This window comes from Protopterus annectens, chromosome 1.part0, assembly GCF_019279795.1.
Source record: "Protopterus annectens isolate FY-2018-M chromosome 1.part0, PAN1.0, whole genome shotgun sequence".
NCBI lineage: Eukaryota > Metazoa > Chordata > Ceratodontiformes > Protopteridae > Protopterus > Protopterus annectens.
In genome coordinates this window covers 1421648468-1421667069 of record NC_056725.1, presented here as the reverse complement: position 1 = coordinate 1421667069, position 18602 = coordinate 1421648468, and the positions used below count along the sequence as shown (strand labels likewise).

Below are 18602 nucleotides of genomic sequence, written 5' to 3'. Positions count from 1 at the left end.
CTTGTTAAGGCAATCAATTCTGCTGCTTGTGCAGATAAATTGTGTGGTAAAGATTTTGCTTCTAAAGTTTCAGTATCAGAAACGACTGCATACCCCACTAGGTTCTGTCCTGTAGGACCCCTCCTGCACGAGCCGTCCACATAGCATGTCACCTCGGCATCATCCAAGGGAACATCCGTAAGGTCTTGTCTTGGTAATGTCTTTTGTTGAATCTCCTGCAGGCAGCAGTGTGGTTTGCCATCTGCAGGGGTTGGAAGCAAAGTTGACGGATTCAAAGTTGTACATCGTTCAATTGTCATATGAGGTTGGCTCAACAGTATGGTCATACAGGAAAGATGCCTAGCTGGAGAAAGATATGCTACTTTTTCTTGCAGTAAAATAATTGCGACTGCATGAGGCACTCTCAATGTGAGAGGGTGGAATAACACTACTGAGGCTGAAGCCTGCACTGCCATTGCAGCTGCAACTACTGCTTGTACACAGTGGGGCAGGGATCGTGCCACTGGGTCTAACTGTGATGAATAGTAAGCTATGGGGTGTTGTTTGTCCCCATGTTGCTGTGTCAATACTGATGTCATATAACCTTGCTTACAATCTACAGTTTGAATAAACTGCTTGTTATAGTTTGGTAATCCTAAAACCAAGGATGATGATATCAATTGTTTCAGCTTACAGAAAGCTGCTTCTGCTTCAGGTGTCCATTGTAATAAATCTTGTGCTGCCATCGGCTTCTAAAATATTAAGTCGGCCAGTGGAGCAGATTCCAAAGCATAGTTCGGTATCCAACTTCGACAAAAATTAGTAGTTCCCAGGAAGGACATCATTTCCTTCTTGGTAGTTGGTCTAGGTGCTTGTAAAATCGCTGTTTTTCTGTCTTCATCTAATATTCTACCTGCTTTGGATATTACATATCCCAAGTATTTAACGTGTTTTCTCCAAAGCTGTAACTTGTCTTTGTTTACTTTGTGACCTTGTGTAGCTAAAAATTGTAATAAAGCTATCGTATCTTCTTTGCATTCTTGCTGGGTGGGGGCTGCCAGCAGAATGTCGTCTACATAAAGTAGAATCTGACTACCTTTCGGTGGGATAAATCCCGCCAGGTTGCTTGCCATTTCCTGTGCAAATATTGTTGGACTTTCACAATATCCCTGTGGTAATCTGGTATATGTGTACCGCTTTCCCTGAAATGTAAATGCAAACCAATATTGGCTGTCAGGGTGTATCGGTATCGAGAAAAATGCATTACTAATGTCTACCACTGAAAAATATTTCTGTTCTGGCTTTAAATCATTCAGTAAGGTATGTGGATCTGGGACCGTTGGTGCCCTGGGTATAACTGCATTATTTACAGCTTGTAAGTCTTGGACCATATGCCATTCCCCGTTTGCTTTCTTTACAGGAAATAAAGGTGTATTACATGGTGAATCAGGAGATTCTGTTAAGACTCCTTCCTTAAGTAAGGCTGCTATGATAGGTTTGATTCCTACCTCTGCATCCTTTCTCAAGGGATACTGTCTTTTCTGGGGCCTAAAAGCTGACTTTGGCATTATGGTAACTGGTCCTGCTGTTCGTATTAGTCCTACATCTGATTTCCCTGCTGACCAAAGAATGTCTGGTATGTCTCGCAAGGCTTTTTCCTCTTCTTCCAATAAGCTATTCTCACTAGCCTGTTAGTGTACAGCTGGGTGTGTCTGTGTGATCCAATTCAATTTTTGTTTCTGTACTCCCTGTTCAGAGAGCTCTAATTCTGTCTGCTTTTCCCCACCTTGTGACTTTTTCACCTAAGTCTGCCCATTTTAAAGTTTTGTTCTTAGTCAAACTAACATGTGGCAGTCTATTAGATTTGTAAAGTGCTAAACATTCCTGGGGCAATGAACAGCTTGCTACACTGTTCCCTTCTGTATCCCAGTACAAGTTTCGCAATACTAGCCTGTTTGCATGGTTCTGCTTGTCTATAATCATTACATTTATAATATGGAGTATTGTTCATTCATATGCTTCTGACCTAGCAGATAAACACCTGCTTCTCAAGTACATTTCCACAAGGCATAAACAAGAATATTGCTGTGCTAGCAGTTACTAGGTCAGAGGGCAACTTGCAAGTTTCAGTAAGCATGCTGCAGTTTTAGAAAAGCATATTTTCAGTCTCATATGAAACTCAATTTGTATAAGTCACAATGCATGAAAAATAGAATGAAAAGCATATTAAAAACACTTGATTATTAATTTGGCATTAAGCATACACACATTAATACATATTTTTCTAACAGAGTACAACGCTCCTTTTGGTATGTACCTCATAAGACGTCTACAACAACTGGAAAGGCCACAGAAATACCTCACAAAGAGGATTACTGGCCTCAAACAGATGCCCTACACAGACCGTCTCAAAATACTGCAGCTTTACTCCGTCGCATATCGCCTACTCAGAGGCGATCTCTGCCTAACATACAAAGCTATGTCAAACCCAGAGCTGTTGGACATGCTCCACTTAAAGAAATCCCAATCCCTCCGAGCTACATGCTCTAGGGACCTAAACCTTGTCACCACAATAAACAGAACATGCTAGAGGGATAGATTCCTGTCCCAGAGACGTCCCATACTCTGGAACAGACTACCTAGCTATGTCAAACAGAGCTCCTCATTAGTACTCTTCAAGAAAAATCTTGATAATTGGATGGGAGATGAGAAATTCACCCCGGGGATCACTTCTGTGGCTCTGCTCGACAGGGGCACAGGAAAATAATTTTCTTGGTGGCGAAAGCCAGGGTACATTTTTGGCTAGGCTTATGTAGGCCCTAGGGCCAATAGCCTAGTACCCACCTATGAACCTATAAAAGGGCAAAGTTCACCATGGTGGCCAAGTGGTTACTTGCCAGGAGAGAAAATACGATATTCTGGGTGTTCGTGTTTTTAAACATTTGACATTGTTGTCTCAATGATATGAAAGTCACGAATGTATACACACACACACGTATATATATGTATATATATTTTGTAGCACAGCATGCTGGTTCTCAACATATGGAAAACTATGAGTGACCTAAAATTGTAAATAGATGTATAAGTTATGTTTATAGCATTGTTAGGAATAGCCCATACTAAACAGAGTGAAATGAAGAAAGTGTTTTTATTAAATCAAACCTCTTTCTTTAAGAACAGAAAAATGTGTGTATTAAGAAGAGCAGGCTTTGACCCTTTTAATTTCTCCAAGTCTTCTGGGTTTCTTATCCCATGAAAGGAATGGGCCCCATTCCTAAGTCAAAGTATAATTCAAGTTTGTAAAATTAATATTGTTTCGATCTGTGATGTTAGCCAAAAGTGTTCTTCACAGCACCTGTAACTTGCCCAGAATTGACTCCTCCTGCAGTTCATATGGAGTTACATGTATCTGTATCACATCTAAATAGGATTGTAAATTCCTTTTTCTGTAACATATTGCTCCTGCTACTATTTGAATGTCTGGGTATCCGTCCTTCATATTTCCCTTGTTTATGCCTGCAAATCCTGGTATTTTATGACTTTGTGTCTCTCTGTATGTAAGACACTGTAAACACTGGATGTAGCAGTTTCAGTGATCAGTGCTACTTTTGTCGTCTTTTCATGGACTACTAGATCTGGTTTTCTTGCATCTATTTTTTGAGCTGTTGGTAATGCGATATAAACTTCACTGTTGTCTGCAATACTTGGTGGCCCATGTTTCCAATGCTTCTCAGCTTCTTCAATATTGTAATATTTACACAATCCCCAATGCAACAGTCTTGCCACATTATTATGCCTTTCAGTATACAAGGCCCTCTGCCATTAGTGTATCACACCCAGCAACAAGATGTGTGACTGTTTCGTTCTGTTTTACAGAACCTGCATTTGTCTGTTTCTCCCACATGCTCAATGGACTTTGTAAACCAACATGTATGTTGTCTGCTATTTTGGGCCACCAATATTAGCCTTTCATCTTTTGGTTTAAATTCACCTCTCCTAAACCATTCCTACATTAGATCCTGATCAACACGAGGTTGTTCCAGGAGTTTTCTGTACTTGCAGCTATATTTATGCCTTTTCCACATTTCTTGCCTTCTCATCTGATCCTTCTCCTTATATTCTTTCTTTTTTTTTTTTTTTTTTTGGCACGTTCAGATGCTGCTTGATTTTTATGTACTTCTGGTTTGGTTTCCCTTCCTGACTGACACTGATATTCTTCTGTTAAACTAAACAAGGAGGTCATCTTAATTAAACTTGTTCTCTTCATGTTTTAAAACTTTCACTGTGTTTGGATCTGATGAGGTCAGAAGATATGTATGCTGTCCTATGATTTCAGATTTATACATGCAATCAGTTTAGAGGAGGCCCATACATCTTTCAGAATGAGGAGTATATAATCTTGGTATACAATGATTCTTGTATGTCATTTGATAAATGTGAAGCATTTTTCTTGTTGAACTGATCCAGTACCTTTTGGGGCCAGTCAGTCACCCCAAAACTGTAAGTTAGAACAGGAAGAGCAAATTGGTTTATAGCTTGGACTTTGTTCCTAGATGTCAGGGCTGCTTTCAGTATTAATTTTAATCTTCTGAAATATTCCTTACTGAGTTTTGTTCACATTTGTTCATATTTTATTGCCAGTCCTTTATCAGTTCTCAAATATTTATACACTCCCTCCTGCTCAAGTTCCTTTATATCACGTTCTGGTCTCAGACTGATATTTTCTTTGTGCTTCAGCTTTCCTGCTTTAAATGTTACCTTTCCACATTTATCAAGACTAAATGACATTCTTATATCATCTTAGAAAGTTTTGACCACTACCAGTTGTACTTCCAGCCCTTCTTCTGATGAACTATACAGTTTTAAATATTCCACAAAAAGAAACTGAGAAGTTTTTTCACGTTGTTGTTTTCTGGGAGCCAAATTGTAACTGTGACTTAATCTGTAAAGTAGACAGCTTAATGAGTTAAGGACAAGACAAAACAGCAGCAGTGACAAAGAGTCAACCTGGAATATCCCCCTTTGAATTTTTATCCCTTGGATAATAATTTGTCCGTTATCATGGCTTAGCTGCAAAATTCTTTGCCACTATTTCATGGTCACTGTAATGTAGTTGCTTAATACAGGGTGCATATTATATGTCTGTAAGCACTCCTTTATGCATGAATGTGGGAAGCTCCCAAATGTTTTTATGTTTTTTTTTTGTAATCTATCCATGCCATACTTATTTTTCCCTTTTTACATTTCTCCAATATGACTTTAACAACAGGTGTTCCTTTGTGCCATATGACTTTCTTTTGTTCTATTGCCATGATTGTATTTTCTTCAGAGTGACTATAAACTCTGATGGCGTCAGTTCCAGTGTATAGTTTATATACTATCGGAAGGCAAGTTATCAGTCTATACTTTTTAGGATAGCTTGCTGGTTCATTCTTAAGGAAGAGTATAATTTTTCCTGTTGTTAACCAGGTTGGTATCTTTTTGGGTGCGCATATAAGTACCTCTTATTCAGGGCAAAACCTTTGTGTAAAGATGTTAATACTTTTAGACAGAAGTTAGGTACTGCATCCGGGCCTGGACTTTTCCATTTAGGAGTTTTTCTTAATTTTGTTTCAATTTCTCTGGCCGTTACTTCATCCCATTTCACGTCCTGTACATTTGAACTTCTTACTGTTTCTTAAACCTCTTCTATCGATTCAGCATCTTTATTACGTTCCACGGGATCTTCATAGATATTTCCCCAAAATGTGTCTATTTCTTTTTTTTTTATTGGTGGTGATTCTATATATTTTGCTTTGTCTCCCAGTACTCTATAAAACTTTTTTGGGTCATCAGTGAATTGCTTATTTTGTACTTTTCCTGTATATTTATCTGCATATCTTCTAATTTTTTTCTGCCTGTGCTGATATCTTATTTGCAATAGTGTACAATAGTTGCCGGTCTATTCTAGTACTGTGCAGTGTTTTTATCACGTTTATCTTTCTAAGTATTTTTGTTGATCTGTTCACTCTTCTATACTCTGTAACAATGACACTTCTTGTCAATTGCTTTATTGTTTCTCTATTTGATACTTCTATTATGGCATTTGATTTCTTCCCTTTCTTTCTCTTATTGCCCTGTATTTTTGGAGGTAAGACTTTTATCTGTTATTAATTTAGCTACACAGAAAAGTATCCCATTTACGTATGTCACATGAATTTCTGTTAATTGTCTTGATGACTGTGTTCATTTGTTTTATCAGATTTTTAACATTGTGGGTCTTACTGACTTTCTGTAATCTGTTTATTTCATTGATCTTAACATACAGTGGATATAAAATGTGTGCACACCCTTGTTAAAATGCCAGGTTTTTGTGATATAAAAAATGAGACCACAATAAATCATTTCAAAACTTTTCCCACCTTTAATGTGACCTATAACCTGTACAATTCAATTGAAAAACAAACAAGTCTGTTAGGGGAAAAATAAAAAAATAAAAACCATACAATAAGCTGATTGCATAAGTGTGCACACCCTTAAACTAATACTTTGTTGAAGCACGTTTTTCTCCTACCCTAGTTGCGTAAACTCGTTATTACCATTGTTGGTATTTCTTTCACTTTCTGTACAGTTTCTGCACTTTCCTACCATTGTTGGTAGATTTCTCTCCCTTCCATACACTTCAGTGTACTCTGCCCTCCTATTCCTCTAGTAAAAAAAAAAATCTTTCTAACTTTATCTTGATTGTATTTGCCCTTTTTGTGACCATACGACTGACTTGTTGTTGTTCTTTTTCCTTATGTGTGTCTGTGTGTGTGTGTGTGTGTGATGAAAGTGTTCTTCTTGGTTGTATGGCTGACAAACCTAAGGGCTCCCCTCTGGCTTTAAAAAATGTCAATAGTGTAGCCACAAAATTCCTTCTTCACACTTGCACTCTTTGTGTTGTATACTGTTGGGGACCACGTCATCTGCAGGAAGATTGCAATATTTGTCATGGTTTCAGTCACTGTGCCTTAGTTGAAAGAAAAAAATACTCATATTAAAGGGTTTAATTCCTTACGGCTTCAATGAGGATATATCTGCAAAAGAAAGTAAAACTGATATCTCATCTCCTTCTGGGAGGGCCAAGAAGAGAAGCATGTCTATGCCTTCTTCTCCAGTGACATCTGTTAAGAAAGTAAAATCATTGGTGCCAAAAAGTTCCTCTGCTCTGACAAATATTGATACTTTGGTGTCTGCACCGACACCCTCCACTTCATTCAAACTTTCGGCGCAGACTCAGTTTGATAGCTCGATTCCTCAGATCCAAACTCCAAGCAATGCTTCACTGCCCAGTGATTCGGCACAAAGTATTTCAACTTGGCAAGCACCTAGATGCTGATATTCCCCATCTATTGATCCTTTTGCTGGGGAATTGCCAGAGGTCTTCCTACTTATACCCAAGTCTCCTTCTGTCTTCTGTCCATTCCACCAAAAGCCTTACAGAGACTGATGTAGAGAGACTGGTGGAAAAAATGTTATGGGCGAGCGGACTTTCAGGTGCCCCCTTGGCCCTACCAGATTCATGTGCTGAACATTCCTTTACGCTGTTGATTACTCCTCCTCAACCTCTTGTAGTTTTTGGCTTCGAGTTGTCTGGCATCAGCTGCCTTAGTTCTGAGAGTCGCAGGGACTTTGACACCGATTCAAGCTCTGAGTTCTTCGGCTATGTCAGGTCCAGAAACCTCCCGGAGCTGTAGCTGCCTTGTTGGCCCAAGGGGCAGGAGCCGACTCCTGGATTTTCAGAGCCATCCCTGTTCCTTGGGGCTTCAGCTGGTATTAGCTTGGCATTGGCTTCTGTCAGTTCTGGGCTTCCTTCCCTCTTCTGCATGTTTGGCCTTCGAGGCCATAGAGAGGGCTTTAGCTGCCTCAGCCACTCAGTTGACCTGTTCTTCCTCGAAACATGTTCCTTCCTCTAATCCAGTTCTCCAGCCAGCTCCTCAACAGGGACAGATGGAAGAGACTTACCTTTTGGTTCCGTGTGAGGAATATTGACCTCCTTTCAGCACCTATCAAAAAGAGTTTAGAATTCTTATCCTCTCTTTTTGATGTGGGAGACTCTTCTACTATAAAAATCCAGTTGGCAGTGATTTCAAACTTTCATAATGGTATTGGGAATAACTCCTTAGCTTCTCATAAGTTGTGCAAAGCATTTTTGAAAATAATTCTTTTGTTAAAACCTCCCTTTAAGAATCCTATTCCTTACTCTAGTATTACAATCTGTTGTTCAACCTCCCTTTGAACCTTCTGCCAAATGTGACCTTAGTAGTTATCTTGGAAAACCTTATTCCTTCTGCCAATAACTTTTGCCTGGAGGAGTTCAGAATTACAAGGCTTATCTTGTAAATCGATTCTCAGCTAGAGCATCTTCTGCGTGGAGACATGCGTGAATGGGCGTACCTTCGTTGAAGGTTGTGCATCAGGGCTGGTAACTCAGCACGTAAAAATCAACTACCAATCATTAGCGGTCCGGAGTTCCGCTGTGGTGACCCCTAACCGGGAAAAGCCGAAAGACACAAACAAATCTTGTAAACCTCCATATTTGATTTTTCTTAAGGACAGAGTTGCCTTAAGGACGAATCCCTCTTTTCTTCCTAAGGTATTATTGTGTACTATTATTATTCAGGCTATTAATCTTCCAGTATTCTTTACAAATTTTACAAATAAAGGAGCATACACCCTTCATTTCTTGGATGTTTATAGACAGTTACATTTTTACCTGCACAGAACAAAAGATTATCGGAAATCCGACCAATTGTTTGTATCTTTTTCAAGTACCAAAACTGGCAAACCAGTCAGCAAAGTAACCTTGGGCAGTTGGCTAAAGACTGTGTAGCTTTTATTTATGACAAAAAGAATATGGATTTGCCTAGAAAGGTAAAGGCTCATTCTACAAGATCCATGGCTTCATCAGCAGTTTTTCAATCTCGAGCTTCTGTAGATGACATTTGTGCAGCAGCTACTTGGGCTTCTCCTCACACCTTTATTATTCATTACAAGTTGGACTTGCTCTCCGGGGTAAGAGTATTCTTTGGTACAGTGGTGCTCAGGAATGTCCTTCCTCGAGTCCGCTCAAGATCTAGGTAGCTGGGGGACTCTGTCCCATTAGTCAAGGGTAAAATCAAGATTGACAACTTAAGATAAAAAAGTTATGTACTCACCATAATGTTCTATTTGAGTTGTCCATCATTTATCCTTGACTTCCCTCCCTCCTTCCCCAGGCCTTACTAAAGCCCTTTGATGGAACAGATAGGACACATTCCTCTTTACTTCGTTACTTTCATATAGCAGATATGGTTTCATCTGGGTTCCTAGCCTTATGTCTGTTTAACTCTAATCTGCAAACTCGAGCCAAGGTAACTGGGAGAGATGCATTGTGGGGTAGGGTTGAAGCTCGAGAGTCTTTGGCTTTCGTGAGCTGTGGAAATGGCTGAGATGGTTCTGATGCTCAGATCCAAACCTCATTATTTAAGGATAAATGAAGACAGACAACTCAGATGGAACATTAACTTTTTTTTTTATTTTAGATACTGATAAAGCTTGTGTAACTGAAGCCATGTTGTCTTGTTTTTTTTCTGACTGCACAGGGAGGTAAAAGTTCATTTTTAACACACCCAAATGCTTTTTTTTTAACTTGAAATATATACTTGTGTGTGTGTGTGTGTGTGCGTGTGTGTGTGTGTGTGTGTGTGTGTGTGTGTGTGTGTGTGTGTGTGTGTGTGTGTGTGTGTGTGTGTGTGTTATAAATTTATAAATTCCAGTTAATGTTCATTTAATCCAAGCTTAGCACTTTGATTTTTTTTTAAGCCAGCACTTGCAACTACTGTTTGTTAGATACATTTTCTTATCTACTTAAGAAGTGACATGTTATATGCATCTGTGCATTGTAAGCTGTCCTCTTTCTCAGAATTTGATGTTTCAGTTTATTGTGTTTTGATAAAACTGGCTCACCCCATTGTGTTTATTATATCTGTCCTCCATCCGTATTATGGTCATCACTTGTGAATGCAGTTAGTTGTGGATTTTGATTGGCTTATCTAATGAAGTGATTTAGAGCAAGTTAATTTACGGTCACACAAAAGTACACAGAAGATGAAATATCACTTAAGTTATTTTGTTATGTTTGAGTTTTTATGTACACAAAATCCCTATTCAGGAATATTGACTTTGTAACACAGGGAATTCCTAAGCTCAGATGTTTTCTTTTAATGCTGATGTCTTCATGAAATAATGAAAAACTAAGGTAGGCATTATTGTAAATGGTGTATAGTATTGTAAATATTCAAGACAGTATTGCCATCTACCAGCTGGTAGCAAATTCTGTGTGTATTTAGGTATGTGACTTTTCTATTAAAACAATAGGTTTTGGTCCTGTTAGACATAGTTATAACTCTTTATGCCTGTTCTTACAGAAGTAGCATCAGTTTGGATGATTTCAGGTAAGTATTCTACCAGCATGCCGTTCGTGCACTTAACAGTCCAAGCTGCCTGTTTTCCACTTGATGCTGATGCCAGGCATTTTTGTGCTGCTCATGTCTGGGAAGTGCTCCTAACAGAAAATGAAGAAATACTGCCTTTATAACAAGGATGTGCTGTCATTGTGTTGCCTTTATATGTATATATCAAGTTATCAAAGCTTTACTTAAAAATAACCTAGTCTGAAAAATAGCATTTTGTAGTGAATGTAACAACTGCAGTTTGTGTTGCTTGTACGTTCCTTCTACAACCTTGAGTGTCATGTCGACTTGTTGCCATTTCTCATAGGTCAGTCAGTCTTACTGTCACAACTTTGAACTTCAAAGGGCACTTACTAGCCTGTTTATTGGCCTGTATTTTCGGAGTGTTTTGTTTCAGCTTATTTGTGTTTGCGGCTTCACTGATACTTCCTGTGCTGTTGCTGATGCTGTTCATTGTTAATAACATTACAGGCTTCCGCTGCTAAGTGATAATGCTAGTTTGCAGTCATGGGTTCTTGATGCTTTGTCTGCTGTTGTGCTTCAGAATGAGTATATTATGCTGATAGATCAGCCTGTTACCATCTGTGTTAAGTGGTGAAAGAGAAGCAGTTTTACACTTTGTTAACCCAAGGGCATATTAGACTGTGTAGGTATTTCTTTTTCCAACTTTGGTTGAAAAATTGCCTGTGGTAAAGAATATTTTCATTTTTTTAAGTAGCTTGTTACTTTCTAGTTTATTGCTTATTCTGGTGTCTGTAAGTGTATCCCGGACACTTGGTAATTTTCATTTTACAGTCACTGCAGGCATACATGCTGCTTTATTTTATGACCAGTAGAAAACAATCTGACACTCCAGGGGAATTGAACATACCAAAATTTCAGTGTAGTGCACAGATGTGTACTCTGAGAGTAAATGTGTACCTTCTGATGCTTCTGGTTTTGGTTTCTGTTATAATTAAGGAGCATGTTTGAGTTGACTGGGTGAGAGTTGTGTCCGTATATCAGCAGCTGCTGCTTCCCTTTTAGTGGAGGATGATGATTAGTGGAATGGTTTATTTTCTTTTGTTAGTTTTTGAAGACATGTATGTGCATGTCAGTTTGTCACCCCACAGTAACCATTTTGGTGGTAACGATGGATATAATTTTGTAATGGAAGGAATTCATTGTAAAGAATTCTTTCTTATGCTTCAGTCATGCCATTGCTCAGTCTAATTCTGTGGTGGTTCAGTGAAATTTAATTTATGGTACAGTTTGAGCAGACACAACCTTGTTACACATCATACTCATTGTATTTTTAACCTTGGATTACTCTACTTATTTCCACTGAAGCACATTGGAGTCAGCCATGATTACAGTATGTTTGATAGTCATGTGACAGTTTTGTGTATGAGAGACTGGAGTAGCCCCCATTAAGTTTACATTACTTTGCAGCATTATTCTGCAGGGCATCAGAGGTAAAAGAAGAATTTTACATTATGACTGAATTCATCATCTTTTTGCCAGTGAACAAGCTTTTTTGCAGAATCTTGCGTATGATTTGCTGGTTGTTGTTAAAATTAATTTGTCTTACTAATTGTTTTATTTTATCATTGTCTCTACTCATTCATGGAATGACACGTATATTTTTAAACTCTGTTCCTGCCTTCCACATTCCTGCTTTAAGGTGGCCATTCCTGCTCGCACTTCCCTCTACGTAATGCCATCACTGAGTTTTCCTTCCTGTGCCTTATTGTCTAGAATGGTACTTATGTTGACTGACCCATTATTGATTTTTTTCACTTTTAAGCCATTGTTTTCCATCCTCAGCTGTATTGATTTTATCTCAAGCTTGATGTGGTATTTGCTCAATTTATCTGCCCTTTACTTTTGCTGCCATCATATTTTTGCTGTGTTGGTTTTTCCTGTGACTGTACTGTTGACACCTTTAAAAAGTTTTTATTTTCTGTTGTCATCTGGATATGTAATGCCTGCTGTGCAACCCCAGTGAATTTTAATTTCTGTACTTTAAATATGGAATGAAAACATTCAGAGTATATGTATTGTGAAATTCAGGCACCATTTAAATGCACCGGCTCTTTATATACTTAGAAATGTATTGTATAAATATGCCAATGCTTTATTATCATGTCTGTTATGTGTCTTGTTGTAAAGGCAGTATGAATGTGGCATTACAACCTGTTAAGCCAGGAAGCTTATGCAGAACTGAGTGGCTGTATAGCATCCCTAGAGAAGAATGCAAGCTGTGTAGCTAATGTTTGTCTTGTCTCTGTTTTTGTTTTTCACTAACATACGATCGCTGCCTGTTGGGATATGTTTCATAACACTGAGCTAGCTGTTCACAAGATGTTAATAACTGCACCGAGCCTTCATCTCTAGGGCAGACTGCCTCCATGAGCCAGGGATCTTCATCTGCATCTCTTTTCCCTCATGTCCAGTCAATTCTAACACTCCCATCTGACATTTTGCCTTCTCTCCCTGCTGCTTTAAAGTAAGTTTGGCGCCACTATAGACTGTACATGGTTGTAGGCTGCATGGATATATGTATTGTTAAAAGACTGTCACAACCAGAACATTCTAAGCATGTAGCTGGTGAGAAGTAACAATATTCACTTTTGAGTTCGTGAAAGATATATTTAACTTAATTTTAACTGTTTTTTCATTTCACAGTATGTCTCCTAAAGAAACTTTCCCTATATAATGTATATTCTAAGCACTTTTTTAACAGTTGGAAGTCATCTTTGAAGCATTTCTGAAAAAAAGTTTGCTGTAATATATACTAATAATTTGCACAGCAAGTCACTTTTTATCAATGTTCAGTTCAGCAGATCCATAATTATTCATTAAAGGAGAAAAGGTGCATGTTAAACAAAAAAAAAATGTATACAGATGCTAAGAACACATTATGGAACACAGTTACAGAGGTATAATTAAACTGTCTTTGTTTACCTGTAAAGTCCAAGTGAGCTGTTTCTTTGTAGACAGTGGAATATGACCTGAAGGTGTCATAGGAAGAAGTAGTGCATATTCCCAGATATTGTATATTTTTGAGAAGGGATGGGAGGAATTGGTGCAATACTTAAATTGAGAGAATAAACAGTAATCCTTTTTATGGTAGTATAGCACAGTATGTTGAATCATTGAAGATGGGTTGAAATAACTGCTTCACTGTGCAGGTGGTTGTTTTCCTTGGATTTATAGTAACTTGCAGGGATGCTCAGTTATAACCTTGGTAAAGATTTTTATTGCTAATGCCCAAATAGCTCGCTTGTCTTGCATGTCTTATTTGCTGTATATCACTGTATGAGCACACAATGTATCCTGATCCACTGTGCTGTTTTTATTTTGTTTTATTTTTGTCTTTTTTTATCTTAAATTGTTTTGCACAATGTTCAGGAGCACTCAAAAACGGGGAGAGTCATTTGGAATCAGCCGCATAGGCAGCAAAATAAAAGGAGTTTTTAAAAGTACCACCATGGAAGGGGCTATGTTGCCTACACAAGGGTTAACTGAAGGAGATGACGATGTTGTAAGTGGCAGTGTATTTTTTTTTCCTTTTTAAATGAATTACTGTAATTGTCATCAGGCATTTCTACTGTTAAACCATTCTTCAGTTGTATTGGTTATTATTTTACTTGGGTTAACTGAATATTTGGAGATGTATTTATTTTAATGCAGCATCATGCATTTTTCCTTGACTGCCTTAATGGAGTTTTCTGGTGTTAAAATTATTTTCAGAAGTAACTTCACATTCACATTTTTTATTGCAATTGGTTGTCACTGCCTTGTTTGGCATGTCTCCTTGAAGTCCACTAAAAGGAGTTTAGGCACCTACTTTCCCATACCTTCCTTACCTGTTTAAGTTGGCAGAAGATGCATTGTTTTTCTGGTCTGTCCAAGGGTTCCATCTAACATTCCGCAGCTGTCTCTCCCCCCTTAAAAAAAATAGTTATTACATGTACTTTTAAATGAGTCAATTGTTTTTCTAGTAAGGGTTCCCATTCCATGTGCTCATTACCTTCTAAGTGAAGTAGTATCTTCCCTTTTTGTGGCCTTTTCTACCTCTCCCCAAAGTCCTTCCTCATCAGTTTTGTCTCCGTTAAAGAATGTGTGACCTCTGATCATATCCTTCTTTCCCTTTGTGGCTTACATTATAAAGAGAATCTGGAAGCTTCCACAGGATTTACAGTCAGTGTGTGATCCCCAGCAAAAGTAATGGAGTCATGGGTTTCACAGTAGTAGTAAACAGTGCCAGTTCCATCCAGAGTGATGCATTCAAGTGTATCAACCATTTTTTTCTCTCTCCTTGAGACTGACCATCAGTGCATCCTTTCTTTATTTGGTCTGCCTACCCCTTCTTAACTTCCCCAGATCAATTTCAACTGGATCAGGACCAATGTGGAACTTAATGACGTCCTAGGATGCACTGTTGCTTGCCATGGGTGGGTCGTCCACTTAACCTGTTTCCCTTGGTGTGTGCACATAACATTCTGAGGTGGGACGTGAAATGGTTGAATAGTGCCACTTACTACTTCCTTCTGCAAGGAGCTATATCAGCATCCCACCCCCATCTGTCATACAGAAACCATTCTGTTGGTTGGCTTTAAATCCTCTGTCAGAAAGCTCCACCCCATTTTGTGTGCTTCTGAATCAACTACCTTTTCCTTCTTTGTAATTGTCATAAGTCCAACAATTACATAAATTGCTGAATTCCTGCCTTCCTTTAAACCTCTGTATTCTTCCTTTTGAACATGCTTTCATCTGTATTGTTTTCACAATTTCCATTTATTTCTGTATAATTTGTTCCTTCCCTTTTCTAAGGATCCCCCTTCCAGTTTTCATATCTCTTAATCTCTTTTATAGTAGTCAGTATATCAACTACACTTGGTTTAGTCTTTGATTTAAATTTTTCTAGTAGTTTTTTGGCAGCCAACAGAATTAAACTTAATTATGCCTTACTATGTCTAGGCAATTCTGACCCTGAGTCCCAGCTCAAAAAAATAATAATTTCCGTAATTACAACCATTTGCTCACCTAATATTTCTGACAGAGTACTCTGTAGGGAATTTTTAAGATCTGCCTACTCATTATACTCCCAAAACATATGTTTCCAGTTACCTCTTTCTTCCCCATCATCTGTCTGTCTGTGGAAAAATTCTTTGAAGTGTGCTTGGTCTATAAACATATCTGTACAAACATTTCCAAGCAAAGATCCTAAACTTCTGGACGTCATTGCATACTTGGGAACCAAGCATATGTCCTCCCATTGTTCTCTTGTAACTTGCTTTTCCTGTTTTAATTTGTCTTTCAGGTTGCAACAGAGAACTACATTTTTCTTTCTTATCTTACTTCTCCATGGAGGTAAGCTGATAATAGGAAAATACAAGAACACTGGTTTCTTTAAGGCTAAAAGTTAATGAATTTTGAAACTATGCAAGTAGTTTTCATATCTGGGGGTAGTGAAATAAAGTTAAAAAAGAACAGATACCATTTAGTGTAAGTAGAAGCACAGGGCCATTAGTATGGATAACCTCAGTTTCAGGTTAATTAGGGGCTGTGTTAGCAGATGTCTGTCTGCCCAAATGCTCCTATTACAAGGGTTAAACTTCATTATTTGAAGATTTACATTGGTATGTGTGTTTGTGTTAAGAAGTTTTGGGCAGGTTCTGGTGGCGTGTTTGTATTTTTGTTATTAAAACAAAATGTCTTGCAAAATGTGACATAGGTTCCAATATCGATGATGAGAAAGAATGTATAAAAGATTAATCTGCCAAACATTAATGGTGGATACATATATCACAAAATATGGAAATAGATATTTAAAAAAAGCTGCCATTTATAATAGGTGAGAATAATGACTTCTTTACCACAGTGGCAACATTTTCCATGTTATCTTGGAATCTGAATGGTCTCACAGGTATAGACAAAAAGAAAAGAATACTTAAATTATACTAAGAAATACAGAGTGCAAATAACAATGGTACATGAAATACATTTAGAAAAGACAGAGGTTGTGAATTTGATAAAGAAAGGATTTCAAGACAAATATTTTGCAGAATATCCTGGACAACGGAAAAGTGAAGTACTTATATTAAATGCTAGAAGAGCTCCAGTAGTGATAGAAGAGGGGAAAAAAGATGATAATGGCAGATTTGTAGTAGTAAGGGGCTACTGAGAAGGGATGAGGATTACACTGGCATAAATTTATATTCCACATAAAACTGCTGTTTTGGAGCAGAAAAAAGTGAGAAATAATTAGTTTTCAGTAGGTAATATTACTTATAGGTAGTGACTGGGATTAGAATTGCAACAATGAGGATGTATCTGGGGAACTTAGATGGGAAAATATAACAAAAGAGGGTAGTTTTATGAAGAAATTTAATGAAAATATTTGCTATGAAGGATGAGAATTTGCATATTATTCCACAAGGTATGGTAACTGGGCTGGACTTGACAGAAATTACATTTCACAGGAACATGTCCATTTAATTGAGAACTTTGATACATATCCAGTAACTATTTCTGATCATGCACCAATTATTACTAAGATAAAAATGCAGGGTAATAAAGGAAATACGCGACACGGATGTTCTTCGTGATTCACTGTTGCAGTCATTACATTTGGGTTATCTGCTTGCAGGTAGCCCTCAGTCAGCCTGATTAACAAAGTCTTGGGTCCTGCGTCGGTTGCTGTCCCTTCTTCCTTGACATCAGGTCGTCAGGGGTATAAAACATGCAGCCGACGCCATTACATCAATCTTTCTTTTCGTGCAGTGCCCGAAGCAGAAGAAGTTCGCAAGTGCCGGTCGGCCGACTCCTGAAATTTTCATTTTCGAGTTTCAGAACCAAAGTCTTCAACTAAAGCTAAGTACCCCGTTGGGGAAACTTTTTCCTGCTCCTTCCCGATGTCAGTAAAAGTTAATAATTGCATTACTTGTGGAAAGCAAATACCTCATAAAGATTTTCATTCATACTGTATTCCTTGCCTTGGCCCTGACCACGACTTACCTTACTGTCGGTTTTGTGCTTTATTTAATCAGTGCACTATTTGTTGTTGGTATATTTCCGCCTCTAAATATTTTGGTTCTCGGTTTAATTATCCAGAAATGTCGTTGGTTAGCCATCTGACTACCGGGATTCCGAAAAAACGCAAAGATAAAGACAGAGACTGAGAGACTGGCTGCCGAGGTCCAAAACTGCCGCACATGCTTCTCCTAAGCCAGTCGCCAGTTAGCCGGTACTCAGTGAGGTGCTCTTGCAGCCCCTGATACCCGCTACTTCTGATTTGTAGGCCTCTACTGAGACCCATTCAGAGTCCAATATGCTGTGAGATGCTTTAACTATGGAACCCGCAGATGTCTCTACCTTGGATGAGTCCAGAGCTGCTGTGCAGGCACCAGCTTCTGAGGGTGTATTCAGGCCTATGGACTTGCATATTAAACTGATGCCTCCTTCTTTACTTAGGCCTCAATCTCGATCCATGCCTAAAAAAACGACGCCCGGGCCACATGGTTAGGCCTCTATGCCTAAAAAAACAAATTATAAGAATGGCTGAAGATCTAATAACTCTAATCAGGGGTAGCCAACCCCCCCTTCTAAGAGGCCTAGGACTGAAGTTGATTATGAATCTTCTGATCAGGATTCTGTTTTTTCTGATTCTTCTGATGATCTGGATTTGCCCTTATCTACTTATGAAGATTCTGATGCAGAAGACTCCATTCCCTCTGCTTCCCCTCCTGAGGATTTTTCTGTTGGGGAAACCTTACATACTCTAAGGGAGCATTTCCAGTGGGAAAGCCAGGATTTTTCAGATGATTCAAAAAAGAGGCTTAGGGATTTCCTTCTCGTACCTCAGCATAGGCCTTTAGCTATTCCTCCTGTATTAGACATTGTTCATGATGCTTTTTCAGAATATAGTATGGCCCCTAATTCCCTGCCTCCTGCTCCCAGAAAACCTGACAGATAACAGGGTCCCTGAGTCCCACAAGTTCCTTTTTAAAAATCCTATTGCAGATCCAGAGACTATTTTGCAGGGGCCCTAGGCATTAAGGCTTCTACTGCTAAAAATCCTATCCCTTCTGATAGACACTCCAGGGCGCTGGATAGATGGGATAAGAAGGTTTACACTTCTGCAACCTTGGCCATTAG

At 38.5% G+C, this 18602-nt stretch overlaps 1 protein-coding gene across 1 annotated transcript in view; it reads left to right on the top strand.

Annotated features, from left to right (window-relative positions):
- Positions 1 to 18602, top strand: part of SNX14 (sorting nexin 14) — a 1453711-nt gene that overhangs the window by 650442 nt on the left and 784667 nt on the right. The window contains exons 11-12 of the mRNA XM_044067476.1: positions 10413 to 10439; positions 13851 to 13983. Coding sequence (XP_043923411.1) covers positions 10413 to 10439; positions 13851 to 13983 — 160 coding nt within the window. The remainder of the gene's footprint in view (positions 1 to 10412; positions 10440 to 13850; positions 13984 to 18602) is intronic.